Genomic DNA, 15,582 nt, shown 5'->3' with positions numbered 1-15,582 from the left:
CCTGACTACAGTGAATGGATGAATGAATGAATGAATGAATGGATGAATTTCTAGGAGGGAATCCCTCTGCCCCGTGTGGCTGAAATGCTCCTCACACCTGTTTTTTTTTTTTTTATCTTTTTATAGTTGTTTTTTTTTTTGACACAGAGAGACAGAGCACAAGCGGGAGAGGGGCAGAGAGAGAGGGAGACACAGAACCCGAAGCAGCTCCAGGCTCCGAGCTGTCAGCACAGAACCCAACGTGAGGCTCCAGCCCACAAACCGCGAGATCATGACCTGAACGAAGCTGAACCCCCAACCGACCGAGCCCCCCCCCGGCGCCCTCCCCCCCGTCACTTTTTAACCTTACCCACGGCCGTTCCTGTGGGTTTCTGCTGAGCGTCATGGGAGCCCTCCGCCTGAGCCCCTCCTGGACCATCGGCGGAGGGAGGGCGTCCTGGCATCTCAGGCCAAGCTGATCAGGTGCACCGATGGCTTCCGACCTGCGGTGTGGCCCTGGGCCCCCGGAGGGCCCCGGAGGCGGACGGATCCCTGCTCTGTCACACAGCCCGCACCGGGATCTCTCAGCGCAGGTGTCTCTGTGCCTCGTTCAGTAGATCTCCCACGGCCGCTGCTCACTTTAGGATGGAAGCCAAACTCCCGGTGGAGATGTTGCTAACTGGCCTGGTGCCGCACAGCGACCAGCAAACTCCTGCGAAGGAACACTGTGACTTCCCTCCACCGTCGTGCTCTCGTTGGACCCTGAGCTCTTGCACGGCTGTCCCTTGGGCCATTCCTCCTGCGTGCCGCTTCTCCCCCCGCCCTCCACGCCTCCGCCTGGGCGACAGCCTCCGGGGCCCCCGCGTCCCGAGTACGTCCCCGTTACTAGAACTGAGCACGTTATAGGAATTGCTCGCTTACCCGTGTCCCCAGCCTGTGCCGTCCGTCAGGTGACAGAGTCCTCTTTCTGTCTGCAGTGACCAATGCACTTGCCCCGGTGAACATTTCTGCATGCATGTTCGTGCCCCTGACGGCACTGCGGGGACCCTGGCCGGGTGCTCACCGGCCTTCACCCGGACGGGACTCCACACACAGCGTGACACTCCAGCTGCAGCCTGGGCTGCTCACCCAAATCAGGCCTGCGATCATCCTGCTGTGCCTGGAGTGCGGCAAAGTTAGACCCTGACTGCAGCTTCAAGGAGTATTTCAGTACATTCACTGAGTTCCGATGGCCCGCCTCTGGACTAGGCCCACGGACACTATACCAGGTCCTGACCAGGCTGTGGCCCTCCCCTCCCACTGCCCCCAGCCCGGGGTGCTGGGTCAGTGTGGCCGACCTCCCGGCTCTGCACTTGGCTTGTGTTGGCCTCTACATGAGTGGCATCCTCGTCCGTCCAACAGCTGCTAACCGCTTGAGCCCAGACAGCCCCTCGGTCCGAAGACGGGGCCCTCGGTGCTGGGGGCCTGAGCTGGTCTGACACCTCTTGTCCTCTGAAGGCCTTCCAGAGATTCGGGTCGGTTCCAGGGGGATGTTTGAGAGGCCCTGGACAGACCAAACTTTCTGGTCTCAGCCGGTCTCAGGGTTCCTTGGGGCCTCAGCGGGGGGACCGGAGGGCAATGCGGTGGTCATTCTCCTTGGCCTCCTCAGGCTGGTGCTGGGCCCACGGGGACTTGAAAACCGCACGCTACCCAGGGAAGGGACGCTCTTTCCCACGGGCTGCCTTAGAGCCGTATTCCCCGGGGAGCCCTTGAAGCCGGCGTGAGAATTGACTGAGGGAGTGAGGCCTGGCTTTCAATCCCGTAATTGTTGTAAATGCAAAAATCACTCATGACTTTCCGTAATCAGGTTTGGGCTGTAATAGCCTGCCTGGGCCCGGCTCCTGGGAGCGGAGGCGAGAAGCCCAGGGCCCGGGGCAGAGGACGGGGCGCTGTGCCGGAACCCCAGGAGCGGGGGGGGGGGGGAGAATGCGGAACCTCTGAAGGCGTCCAGCAGACCGGCGCTCGGTGCTCTGGGCTCCAGCCCCACTTTTCCCTTCCGTTGGATTGGGTTCATCAACTTTGTTTTTCTTTCTTTTTTTTCCTTGCCTTTGATTGTTGAGCCTACCTAAAAATAAAAGATTGTGGTTATCTTATCGAATTAAAGGAATTGGTTTAAACAAAAGCATTCTATCTACCTAATTATTTAACTTTCCTCCCAGCGCCGGCTTTCCGGTTTCAGGGGAGCAGCAAGCAGACAGATTCCCATGGCCGCGGCAAGTTGCCGTAACACTTTCCACACAAGCCACAGGGAGTTATTCATGCTCCCTTCCGGTGATGTGACAGGGATCCGTGGGTCGGGGCTGGGGGGGGGGGGCACGGGCGTGGCGGACGCCTTGCGGGCCGCGGCCCGATGGTCCCCAAGTGACCCCACCTCTGCACTGTGCCCTGCTCTCTGCAGCCTCGGAGGAAATGCAGGGGGAACAGCCGGAGGATTTCGGTGGCACCTCTGAGCCCACGCAGCAGCTCTGCCATGCGGCTCCGAAACCCAGTCCGAGCTCCTGCTCCCGGGCAGAGGAGGGTCGCCACCCACGGGGTCAGAGGGCAGGCGTGAGGGGGGAAGCCCGCATCTCGTCTTTGCGCCTCCCTGCCCTCTCCCCAGATGCTTCCTGTTGGAGGAGGCCTGCGTCCACTGTAAGAGATTAGCTCATAGCAGTGGGAGGCGGTTCCCGGACCTCAGAACAGCCCCGCCTTTAATGTCCCCTCGGGGAGCGCTGCCCCCGCTCCCTGCCTGACTTCCTGTCGCACAGCAGACTTCCTCGCAAGTGCATCCCCCTAAGTGTGCCCCGAGCCAGGCCACTGGTCCCTGCTCTGCGGCCAGCCCGCGGCGACACGGAAGCGAGGCCCAGAGAGGAGCGGGTGCTCACCGACACAAGTTCACTTCAGTAGCCCATCCTGCGAGGCTCCGAGGAGTAGATCTGAGCTAGTGTTTTTCTGAGGCAAAACGCACTGGACAGAAATCTGGACGCGGATTGCTTAACTGGCACCGCTCTGGCCTTTGTACTAATGCCCTTGTCCGGGAGCGTTGGTTTCAGGCCTCGCCCTCCCCCAGAGGAAGGGTGTCCTAGTTGGATCCGGGCAAGCCGCCAACTCCTAACTGAATGTGACAGCAAATTATGGAGATTGTACTTGGTCACTTGTCTCTTAGGAGAGAAGCTCCGAGCGGTGTTGGGGGAGGGTGTGTCAGGCGGGCGGGACTTCTGTGGGGCTTGCCTACAGACATTCTTTTATTTTAATGTTTATTTTTGAGAGAGAGGGAGAGAGCACAAGTTGGGGAGGGGCAGAGAGAGAGACAGAGAGTGAGCAGGGCAGAGGCAGAGAGAGAGAGAGACACAGAATCCACACAGACTCCAGTCTCCGAGCTGTCAGCACAGAGCCCGACGTGGGGCTCGAACCCATGAACCCTGAGATCATGACCTGAGCCGAAGTCAGACGCTCAACCATCTGAGCCCCCCCCCCCACCCCAGCACCCTGTGTGTGGACATTCTTTAAACAGGCTCTGGCCTGTCATTGCATCGAGGATGGAAGGGTGGGGAAATACTCGAATGACGCCGTGCACAAGCAGGAGCTAAGCCTCGGGAGAGGTGGGATGATTTGTGAGTGGAAACAGTTTGGTGCTGAAGATTACAGCTGCGTTAGAAGTGTCCACTGCTGGTGCATTTTGGAAGACTGTGGGTATTACATAACGTCCTGGGGAATAGCGACTTGGCCCTAATTGTCACCTCGATCGGTGGCTCCGGGAGGCTGGCTGAGGACCAGAGCCTGTCCGTGACGAAGTTCACCAATCTGAGCCACAGGGAAAAAAGAGTGCGAAATGGAGGGTTGCTCACAGGACCTTCCCGGACGTTCCTGATTCTGAGGTTGGATCCTTCCCCCCTCTTCCTCGTTGAAGTGTCCTCTTAGAAAAATAGTACCGGTAGCTGGCAGTGGTGATGAGTTTTACAAATGATTTTACAATGTATTTTAAAAAATATTCTTGCATTGCAAAGTCCATCCTTAATCTTCTCTGGCCTTCGCAACAGTAGGAAAAAAAAATTATTATGTGTTCAGAAGTACCGAAGTCTGAGAAGCCCGGGCCTTGCATTTTGAGTCCTATGGCTTTTCTCCTGCCACACGTTTGAGTTAATGCAATCGCTTTTGGAAAAGAATATGTAAAAAATCTTTCGAAGGCAAATCCAGGCAAAGAGGAAATTCTGAAGAGCTGGGGCTTCCCTTGTTATAATTTTGTTAATAAGTCCATTTCCAGCTGAGGCTCACTTACCTTGAGTTAATGTGGGCATTTACTCGAGGCCAGGAGAGCCAGGCCGCGGTGCCCGAGCTCGGGCAAGCAGCGACCCGACGGCTTGTCACACACAACTCGGGACCCCCTCCAGGGTCTCCCAATCAGTAGGTCAGGGGCGGGGCCTGAAAATGTGCACTTCTAACAAGTGCTAAGGATGCTGATGCTGCTGGTGGGGTCCGTGCTTCGGGAACCCCTGAAACGGGCTACTGATCAACAACGTTGGCTTCACGTCGGGTTTGCTGATGCTTGGATCCTACACTGAGAGATTGTGACATACCTCGAGCACTGGGATTCCTTTTTAAACAACTTTTAAAATGTTTATTTTATTTTTGAGAGAGACAGAGACAGAGAGAGAGAAGGAGGGGCACAGAGAGAGGGAGACGCAGAATCGGAAGCAGCTCCAGGCTCCCAGCTGTCAGCACAGAGCCTGACGTGGGGCTCGAACCCACGAACCGCGAGATCATGACCTGAGCCGAAGTCGGACGCTCGGCCGACGGAGCCCCCCAGGCGTTGGGCACTGGGGTTCTTAAACGGGCCCCAAGTCACTGGCAAGGCTGAGAGCCACTGGACTAGGTAACAGATTTCACTCTGGAAATCTTAGCGAGTTTTGTAACTTCATCACAAACCCTGTTTCACATGCTACACGCCCAGCATGAAACGCGGGGAAGAGGCTGGTCCTCACAGGCACCCAGGCACCCAGGCTGGTGCCGTCTACACCGTCTGGAACGCAAGATCTCCGTTCCTGCGGCAAGGACGGAGCGAGCCCGCGGGTGTTTCCGGGATTCATTCAGCCCGGAAGCGGCATCCGGTGCGCTGTGTCACAGGTGGTTGGTCAGAAGTAACCACATGCCTGCAGGGGAGCCGGGACCCAGCAAGCACGTCGCATTTGGGAGGCCGTGCGTTTCTCTGTTGTGTTGTTTCCTGGAGCCCCGAGAGCTTCTATGGACCTAAGCGCACACTCTCCTAAAGACAAGCTTCTCAGTCGTTACTTTTAGAGGGACTTTTCCTGTCACAGAATGCTTGCCCGCTGTAGACAGTTTAGACCACACCGGAGGCTCTAAGGAAAAGAAACCCCCTATCCCACCCCCAGGGGTAGCCACTCTTTAATTTCCGGTGTGTGTATCTTTCCAAATTTCTGTCCACTCCCTGTTCTTTAACAAAGTTCATTGTCTAAAAAAAATATTTTGTAACTTGCTTTTTAAAATTAACATTCCCAGGGTGCCTGGGCGGCCCAGTCGGGCAGGTGTCTGACTTCGGCTCAGATCATGATATCCCAGTTCGTGGGTTCGAGCCCCGCCTCGAGTTCTGTGCTGACAGCTCGGAGCCTGAAGCTGCTTCAGATTCTGTGTCTCCCTCTCTCTCTGCTTCTCCCCTGCTCATGCTCTGTGTCTATCTCTCAAGAATAAAAAAACACTAAAAAAAATAATAAAATGAACATTTACCCATTTTGTTGAAATTAAGTTAATTAAAATATTATTAAAATTCATCAGTTAGACATTTTAGTTGTTTTTTGTCAATAGTTTAGTTTTACAAGTGGTATTTGCGTGGACATCTTTATGAATGGGGTTTTCCCTCCACCTTTCTGATCACCTACTTGGATGGACTTTTAGAGACGGGGCGAACGGCTTTAGCGTAAGCCCTCTGTCACTTCACAGAGAGCATTGCCGTGCTTAGCCACACACATTCAGTGAGCACAGGGCCCTGGTGAAGAAGCGATGGAACTTGGTTCCTGCCTTTAGAGTCCAGTTGGAGATTGGGCTCTAGCCCCAGAGAGAAAGACAGCTCCGGTGATCGCCTTCCCGCCGTGGCGCCTGAGCTCCCAGGAGGAGGGCCCGTGCTCCCTGGGAGTCAGGGCTGAAGGAGTCTGACCCGAGCCTGCTTCTCCCTGCCCTGTGGCCTTGGGCAAGTTGTCCTCGCCTGGCCTTGGTCTTCTCATCTTTAAATGAGGTCATTGGATTAGGCCGTTTCTAATGGTGCCATTCTGTGCCCCTTAAATAGTTGGAGGGTGTGGGTAAGCATGATGTGCACTTTCCTTTTTTAACCGTCTAATTGCATCTAGCGCTCTGGGACGGCTTCCGCGGGACTCGCTGGGAGGCAGGGAGGCGGCCCCGCCCATTTCTGCCCTCGGACTCCAAGACCACGCCTTCTTTGGTAAAGGAGCAGGGTCCAGGCTTAGAGCAAAGAGAGGCTGAGAGGTGAAAACTTTTTAGAAAGAGGCACTTTAGGGGCGCCTGGGTGGCTCAGTCGGTTAAGCGTCCAGCTTCGGCTCAGGTCATGATCCTGTGGTTCGTGGGTTCGAGCCCCGTGTCGGGCTCTGTGCTGACAGCTCAGAGCCTGGAGCCTGCTTCAGATTCTGTGTCTCCCTCTCTCTCTGACCCTCTCCTGCTTGTGCTGTCTCTCTCTGTCTCTCAAAAATAAAGAACATAAAAAAATTTAAAAAAGAAAGAGGAACTTTGTTTTTCTAAAATATAGTTTATTTCAAATTGATTTCCATACAACACCCAGTGCTCATCCCAAGAAGTGTGCTTCTCCATGCCCATCCCCCCCTCAGTTTGCTCTCAGTATTTGAGAGTCTCTTTATGGTAGAAAGAGGCACTTTGTAATGAGGACAAATTTGGCGTCGGAAAAGAATACTAATGGAAACAGTGTACCTCTAACCAGCTACACCGAGGCATCTCAGAACTCATGACGTACATGATTTCATTTAAACCTTTTGGAGCTCTGGGAGGTAAGGGTTTCACAGACGAGGAACTGGAAGTTCACAGAGGGGCCAGGAGCAGCTCAGGGTGTTGTCCGAGGGAAAGGAAAGTGAGGTCATCGGCAAAATGCAAAGAAAGCAAAAGAAGCTAATTCTTGTCTTTTGAGTCTGAAGGCTGAGGTCAAGGTCTAATACGGGCATTTTATGAGATTCCTTTCGAAAGACAGTTGTGACAGGGCGCTTCTGGTCTTGAGTGCCCTGTCTGCAAGGAGACGGCTTGCCCTCCCCCCTCTTAACTCCAGTGCGCTTCTCCACCGTGATGAACTTGCATCTTTTCCAGACGGCAGGACCCCGTGTCCACACGGGTGCTCTAGGATGAGCCAGATGAGGCCTCAACCCACAAAACCATCCGTAAAACCTGGTGGTTTGGAGCCTCAGGTGCATTAAGCCGAGGAAAATGTGCCAACCTTGCTGCCTGGCCTCCTGGGCAGCCCCACACTCTCGTTCCCCCAGATGTGGCAGAAGGACCCTTGCCTGTGTTGGCAGCAAAGGACTATGGGAATGGCCCGGATGTGGGGAGGAACAGTGACCCTGGCCGGGCCTTGACTTTGGAAATGGATGAAGTCCGTCTTTGACATCATCTTCCCTGTAGTTCAGTATCTTGGCTCCAGGTTCTCCAAGTCCTTCAGAATAAGCAGCGCCCACGCTTCCTGTGTTCCACACTCAGTTCCAAGCACGTACACACAACAAATTCATGTTCTTGATTTAACCTTATGATCATCATCCCTATTTTATAGATGAGGAAACTGAGGCCCAAAGAGGTCCAGACGCATTCCCAAGTGCAGTGGTGAAAAGGGGATTTGAGCCTAGGCAGCGGGGTTGCAGAATCCGTGCTCTGGACGATGCTGCTACCCGGAGCCTCTGCGTGGGGGGCCTCGGGGGCCCGGGCCTGAGCCTCTGACCTCCAGTGCTCTGCGCTCCTGAATTAACTGCCTCCTCCACCGCCCCGTGTGAGTCCCTCATGGTAGCAAATTGCTAATTCATACTAGTATGAGAATGCCCAAAACACACCCTTCCTCTGCAGGGAAGGGCTTCTGTTTTGGGCAGAGGATGCTGGAAGCCCAGGGTATCGGCGGAATCCCGCTTCACCAGAGCTCTCGAAGGGCCAGAGCTGCAGGGCTGGACTAATCCCATCGAGGAGTCGGTTCCTGGTGCCGGCTCCGCTAAGCCAGTCTTGTGTTGGACGTCTTCACATCCGCCCCTCGGTGTCCACGGGCTCCGCAGCTCACCGGGGCCGGAGGAGCGAGGGCGCGGGGCGCATGGCCGAGGTTCGGCACGGGAAGGGTTCATGCGCTAAAGGTGGCGGCGGCTCCAGGAGCAGGGGGCACACGCCCGCTCTGCGCCGAGCTCCCCACCGGCCAGACACCGTACACGTCGCCCGTGCCGCGTGCCGCCGCCAGGAAGCACGGCGTCCTCGCCAGCGTCCAGACGGGCGGGCAGTGCCGCAGGGCCACCGGGTGCATGCACAGCTCAGCCGGAACGTGGACCCCGAGTCGCCTGGACCGCCGGCCTGTGCACTCTTAGCGGCTTCGTCGGCCTTTCCCGGGCCCGCCGTGGACAGCCGGGCCCACGTCCTCGGGAGGACGGCCTGGACTGGCTCAGAGTCCAGTGCTGAGTCTTCGTCTTTGTCTGCAGAGGACGGACGGCCGCCCCGGCTTCCTCTCCGCTGCTGCCCCCGCATTCTGTCCCCGGCCCTCCCTCGGCCTGACCCCGGGGAGTGGCCGAGAGGGACTGGCCCAGCCGGGCAGGCCGAGCACTGCCTGGGCTGGGACTCCGGCCTTGATTCTCTGGAACAGCGGGGTTTTCTGGGGGAGGCTTCCCCCGAGAGGAAGGACAAAGGCGGCCGTGGAGTCTCAGCTGACCTTGGAGCCCTGGGGTCTGAGTCCCCATCATTCGGCGGTTGGTGAGTCACTCAGCTTCTCCGCCGTGAGGCCGGAGGAGATGTTCACCCTGTGTCTCCGTTGGCAGCCAGTGGGCAGCGCTGTCCCTGCGGTCATGAGGTTTCCGGACCGGATTGGGCATCTGAGGGAAAAATTCAGGAAGTTTTCTCTCCCGCTGTTTTCAAGGGGCCGGCCCTGCATGGCTCGGGCAAGTAGGCAGGGCCGGCCGGGGCTTGGGGGTGAGGCCAAGGAGGACTTCTGCCCCAGGGAGGCTGAGGCCATCCAAGCTGGCCCTTCTGGGAAGAAGGAACCAGAGGGCGGGGACCGGGGCCCTCTCCTTGCTCAGGGTGCAGGCCCCAGACAGGCAGGGGCTGGGACAGGGATGGGGGGGCAGGGGGCATCGGACACCGCCTGGCCGGAGAAGGGGCTCAGCAGCGAGCCCAGCGTGGGTCACGTTGGCAGGGACCTGCCCCCTGACCTTTGGGAAGGGGAGGCTACTCGGAGCTGGGCTCTGCCCCCTGGCGCCTGGGGCCGCGGTGCTGGTGGCGCCGGCGGAGCTGGCGGTACAGACTTGAGAACGGAGGCCACAGGAAGACGGCAGTGAGGACGGTCAGGCTGGAAGGCACTGGCTGGGGGGCAGGAAGCAGGGAGCCCCGTCAGCCCATGGAGCTCGGGGCCTGAGAGCCCGCTGAGGCTGCGGGAAGGCAGGATCCATGGCCGGCGGCTCAGGGACCCCCACAAAGCCGGGCTGTGGCGGCGGCTGGTGTGGGAGGGAGGACCAGGCCACCCTCCTTGGGCTCTTTGAAGTCATTGAAAGAAACCAGGCTTTGATTTAGAGGGACGTGTTGGGCTTTTTTTTTTTTTTTAGTAAACTTTCCAACTCAAGTGTCACACATGTCTGTGACAAGTGCACAGACCGTGAGGCTTCTCCTTGACTCCTCGCACGGTGAACACAGGCGTCACCAGCACCCACGTGGGGAGACCGAGCCCAGCCAGCGCCCCAGACCCCTGTCCCCATGCCCCCTTCCCCTCTCCCCTTCTGCCAAGGATGCGGCCATCCTCACGTCCAAAACCTCGGATTACATTTGTCTTCCGTTCGCGGGCTGTGAAATCCATGGCATCCTTGCTCACAGGTGTGCGCCGCCATGTTCTGCTGCGTCAACCCGGAGCGGCCCTCTGGCCTCCTCTCTTCCTGGTAGACCTGGGTGGTTCCCGGCGCAGACCCCTTGGCACCAGGGCCTCCACGGGCAGCCTTGGCCTTGTCTCTGAGGCCCACGCAAACACACCTGTCTGGGGGTTGCACCCAGGACGGGATGCGCTGGCCCAGGAGCGCGCCTTCCCAGGAGTGCGCCTTCGCCCTGTTGGGCGCCTTAGCCCAGGGGCGCGCCTTCGCCCGGGAGGCATTTGGGGCTGTCGTCAGCCGGGCACCCCCGCGCTCTCTTTAGGTTTCCCAGACTCTCAGCCGGGAGGATCCCTACGCCAGTTTTCTCTCCCCTTCCTCCCCCTCCCTTTCTGGAATATGTGCCAAAAGAAAAAAAGGTTTTAATTTTTGTGTTTTCCTGAAAAGCTGGACGTCCCCCTGGATTTGTGACATGTGCTCCGTTGTACTAATCCGTTTCTCACAGCTCCTTCTCTCAAAACAATTCACACAATTGCTGTCATTTTGACGTTTTGGACAGCGGGCTCTGGGGTAGGAGGCGGGGAGCCGCCAGCCGGCCGGCCGGTGCTGCCCTTGCTCCGGGCGCGGGGGGGACGCAGAGTGGGGCTGGGGAGGCACACGGTCTGGAGAGAAGCAGGGTCCACCCCCGACGCCTTCTTTCTCCAGGGAGGGCTTTGCAGGCAGACCGAAAAAGGAATTCGCAAAACTCCTTTGCATGTTAGAAAAAAGGAAGGAGTTGCATCCTGCACAACGAAACGCTTCTGCAGCCCAGATGTCGGCCGGGGGCCTCCCTCCCCGACAAGAGCTGAGCAAAACTAGCTCAAAGCTTTACCGGCTCCATGGGCTGTGAAAGTCCAAATCCTTCCCCAAGATTGCTCCTACCTCCCAAGGGCCCTTAGCATTCTCAACGTAAACCCCCAAGGCCATGTCGCTTTCCACAGTCTTGTCTCCAAAGTGGGTCACTGACATCACCAGGGAGCTTGCTAGAAATGTGCCCAGTTCCTGCCCTCAGGTCTAGACCTAAGACTCAGAAAGTGCAGTCCACAGGGCCCCGGTGAGCCTGCGCAGGGTCCAGTCTGAGAGGCAGTGACAGGGGAAGGGACGGGGTTCTAGAGTCTCACAGAGCTGGGTTCAAATCCTTCCTCTGCTGTTTACCAGCCAGTGACCTCGAGCCTCAGTTTCCTCTGTACAGTGATGACCCCCGTCCCAACACCACGGCACGTGTAAGCTCCCAGATCGCCGACGGAGGTAACGTGCAGAGCCTGGAACGCGTGGATTCTCCAAACACACATCCCCTTTCTTTCCGGACTCGGCCAGCCCAGGAGCAGCAGGACGCACCTGCCCTCCCCTGCGGCCAGTCTTCTGGCGGACGTGCTCCGGTCCGTGATCTCAGAGATGCCCTCCTGCCTGACTTCAGCAGGGCATGCCTTCAGGTCGTGCCGGAGATGGCGACGGACGTGCAGGGCTGCTCACATTCTCCTGCTTCCCCGGGTCGCTTGCCTGGGTGAGTGAGGTTGGAGAAGGTAAGGCCTTAGAGAATGACTTGGATCTCTTGGTTCCCCCTCAATAGAAACCTCACTTGAGCTCCTTTGTACAAAAGGGGGTTGGCTCATGGGTGAGAATGAGTTGAGCCAAGAAGCAGAGGGAATAGTAGCTTCTGGAATGATCAAATGTCGGAGCCTTGAACGCACGGGGAGTGCGCTGTCCGTTTGGCTGCCCTGTGCCCTTTGGCGTGCTGGCTTCTCTCTCACTGAGCGCCGGCTTTTCCCAAGAGGAGAGGATCATTACAACCATGGACGGGCCACGCGGTTGGAGCACGTCTTCCAGAGCCGGGGTGAATAAATGACTACATATGTCTGTATTTATGTCGATAGCTATGCAGGGCAACGGCAGTCTAGAAAGTTCCTTAAAAAGAGTGAAATGAGCCTGGCGCACCCGTAGTGCAGGGAGCAGCCCCTCATTTGCGTGAAATCAGCCTGTGTTTCATCTTTTCATCTGGGACTTGTTCCCAAGTGACCCGTGGCCCAGACGCCCCTCTGCAGGCCACTGGGAAAGTAACCAAACCCCAGGAAAGGTGGAGAATGGTCTAACTGTGGAGGTTGTGCCTGCTCGGAGTGGAGAAAGACAACGATGCAGAGGCAGGAAGCCGCGGGGTGGGCTGTGAGGAAGCCGAGGATTTGGAGTGAGCAAACTAGATGCGGCGATTGCGTCTTCTTCAGGGGGAGGTGCGGGAGCCGGCGATCCTGGACCTCCAGAGACCCTCCAATGGGAATTCAGGCAGAAAAAGAGCCCGGCGGGGCCGAGGCTGCAGGGGGACCCTGCACCAAAGCCCTTCTGAGATCTGCACTTTCCTGAAAAAGGACACGAAGTGCGGAGACACCGGTCCCGTGTAGCCTGTCTCCGGTCAGCCATGATAAGCGTTACGTGAGTCCTTCTTTATTATTCCTTACTTGCAAAGGCTTTCCAGAACCTCTTTCCTCCTTGGTTTGAACAACACGCTCATAAATCCACTGTGTGCTGCTGAAATACACATAGACCACACCGCTGCCACTGCGTGTGCCCAGACGCCGCATGTGACTGTCCAGCGCCTCTGTCTTTAAGCTCCGGGGCCGCTGAGCTCTCTCGCCGCGCTCCCAGGGTCTTGCCGGGTCGCCGGGCCCGACGGGGTGCCGTGAGTTCTGTGACACGGGCTTCCCGAGCTCGTCCTGTGTGCGTGAGGATCCTCGGGTCTGGTTACAGGGCACAGTCCTGCCGGCAGGGGTGGGGCGGGAGGGGGCCGAGCTCTGAGCAGCTGGATGAGCTCCCTGGCGACACCTTTCTCGTCTCCGTCTGCCTCACGTCTCCCAGCCCTGCGGGGTCTCCTGCTCTTCTCGCCATCTGCCTCACCCCTGCCTCTGGCCTGCACCTGCTTGTCTCTCTGTCACCCCCACCGGCACGTCGGGCTCAGATCGGATTTCCCTCGGTTGCCCTCAGGGTGTTCAGAACTAAGTCGGATGGGCTGCGGCCTCTCCCCGAAGCATCTTGCCCGTGGGCTTAGGGAGCGAAGAGGGAGAGGCCGGGGTCACGGGACAGGGAGCAGAGTTTAGAAAAGGAAGGTCGGCCGGGGATGGGCGTGACCCCAGGGTCAGCGCGTCGCCGGGGCCGGGCTGCTCCAAGACTGGACACTGGACGGGCCTGGAAGTCAGTGGTGGCGTGACTGTGCGAAGCTCCTGGTGGGGCGTGTGCTCACCCATCTCCGCTCTTTCCTTCCCGGACCACCTCCCCAGCCCCCCCACCCCACCCCTGCAGGGAGATGGAGCCCAGCCACGTCCTCGCCCGCCGCGTGTGAGCCGCAGTGGCCCATCTCTCCCGCAGCCACACTGACTCCCTGACGGGGGACCCGCAGGTCCTCTCTGTCCTGCCCCGTCGGCGGAAGGCCTCGTGTCCCCGGGCGCAGAGCGGGACCGTGTGGCCTGTCAGCCTGCTGGGCTGGGTCTCGCCGGCTGAGCAGGCGGGAGCGAGACCACTGATCGTGCTGCTTTAAGACCAGGGGGAGACTTGTTACTGCGGCAAAACCCGACCTATCCTGACTCACAGCATTCCCAGCGAGGGGGGCGGGGACCCAGCCGGGCCTCTCGCTGGGCACGGATGCAGATCACCTATAAAACGGTGGAAGGAGGGCCCCCTGCGGAGACGGAGTTGGGGAGGGGTGGGGTGGGGCCAAGGCCGAGGTCTCAGAAGGGACTGCTAAGGCCGCGTGTGGATGGAGAATAGGACAGGAAAGGTCCCTTGCTTGGAGGAAATGATGTAAGATTACCCGGCGACCAAGAGGAAGCAAAACTGCTCAGCTCCTCCTCTGATTCCATTTCCTGCGACGAGGGGAATTACCTTCGGTGTAAAAAGGACGGAGTGAACGGCGTGCAGAGGGGGCGGAGGTGGAGGGCGTCGGGCTGCAGGCCAGTCCCGTTGGTGCGCAGCGAACGGCTGGGCGCAGGGCTCCTCTTGGGACTGTTTGCTGACTGACTGAAGGTACGTGAGGGGGAGGGGCACGGTGGCCACGGTAACTGATGCAAGTCCTTGGGTCCACGCGAATCAGCTTGCGAAGGCCCGAGAGGAAGTGCAGCTGTGAAAGCAGAAGCCACGTCAGGAATCTTCCAGAAACGGAGGGCAGGGGCCGAGGGAGGGGTCACGTTAGAAATCAGAACCCGTCCAAGTTGCTCCGAGTCTTTTCTGCTGAGGGGAAGTGGTAGGGGGGATCTGGAAGCTCCCTGGTAGTGGGCTGAGGTTCACTTCCCGCACGTTTCTAGAAGGGTCTATACAGTGGAGGGCCGGGGAACAGCTGGGAACCAAGACAGGTGTCCCCGGGGGCTACTGGAACTCAGAGATGAGAGCAGCTCTTGTTTATTGTGGGCTCACCATGTGGGAGGGGGCGGGCGCTCCGCGGGGGGTCTCTGCAACCCTGCCTCGACCAGGCGCGACAGCACCGTGCTGCCCCTTGTACCGCCAAGGACGTGGATCACAGCACCGAGTCCGGACGGGACGCTGGTCCTGTAAACGGGGCTGCAGACCTCATTCAGTTTTCACCAGTCTTCTATACTCACGTGTGCGCGTGTGTGTGTGTGCACGTGTGAGTCTCAGCCTTACCGGTCCCCTCCTTCCTCGGAGCCCTGCGCCACCACCGCAGTGCAGGCGTCGGGGTCCCTACGTGAGACTCCAGTGGCTCCGGCCGCAGAGGATGAGCCCGGGGCACCGTCTGGCCCACGGCCGGCAGGGGCCCCTCCGGCTCTGCAGATAAACTCTAACCTGGATTCTGCTGTGGCCCCATGTCTCCCCCCGGACCCCACCTCTCCTTCTTGGCCGGAACTCCCGCCTTGGTCATTCCCCGCGGTATTCTCCCGAGGACCCGGCCCTGCACCTGCCGCCCCCGCTCTGAGGCTGCCCGTCCCCGGGGACACGTCTGTCCTCACGTCTGTTCTGTGCGTCCACTTGTCCTCTCGCCTCTTACGACAGCGCTTCTGGCGTATTTGGGATTCCTCACGTAGGAATCTGTCGGGGACGTGGTCACACAACAGAGCCCCGACCAGTGATGCTGTGGGGACGGGGCGCCTGGGGGGCTCCGTCCGGTGGGCGGCGACTCTCGATTTCAGTTCAGGTCACAACCTCACAGTTCGTGGGTTCGAGCCCTGCATCTCCCTCTGCGCTGACAGCTCAGACCCTGCTTGGGACTCTCTCTGTCTCCTTCTCTCTGTCAAAATAAGTAACCTTGACCCTTGTGGGGCTGTTCTCCTCACAGCGAGAGATGCCCAGTGCACGCGGGTGTCCTCAGGAACGGGGGATCTCCGGGCCACTCCGCCATCGCAGGCTTGGCTTGTCACCTCCCGACCACAGGGTGGCTGCGGCACCACGTCTGCGTTCCAGGCGGAGAGCAAACAAACGTGTGTCTGTCTGTCACTCTTCTCACTCGACAGCAGAAGCTTTTCCAGAACACCCTTCCGCAGACTTCTGTTTC

General features: G+C 58.6%; 1 protein-coding gene across 1 annotated transcript in view; it reads right to left on the bottom strand.

The window, feature by feature from the left end:
* Positions 1-385, bottom strand: part of TLNRD1 (talin rod domain containing 1) — a 2,779-nt gene extending 2,394 nt beyond the window's left edge. The window contains exon 1 of the mRNA XM_029952315.1: positions 350-385. Within this exon, the coding sequence (XP_029808175.1) occupies positions 350-385 (36 nt within the window). The remainder of the gene's footprint in view (positions 1-349) is intronic.
* Between the last annotated feature and the right edge of the window lie 15,197 nt (positions 386-15,582).

This window comes from Suricata suricatta, chromosome 9 (genome assembly GCF_006229205.1).
Source record: "Suricata suricatta isolate VVHF042 chromosome 9, meerkat_22Aug2017_6uvM2_HiC, whole genome shotgun sequence".
Taxonomy (NCBI): Eukaryota; Metazoa; Chordata; class Mammalia; order Carnivora; family Herpestidae; genus Suricata; species Suricata suricatta.
The sequence above is the reverse complement of the archived record's forward strand: the minus strand, read 5'-3'. Positions and strand labels throughout refer to the sequence as shown.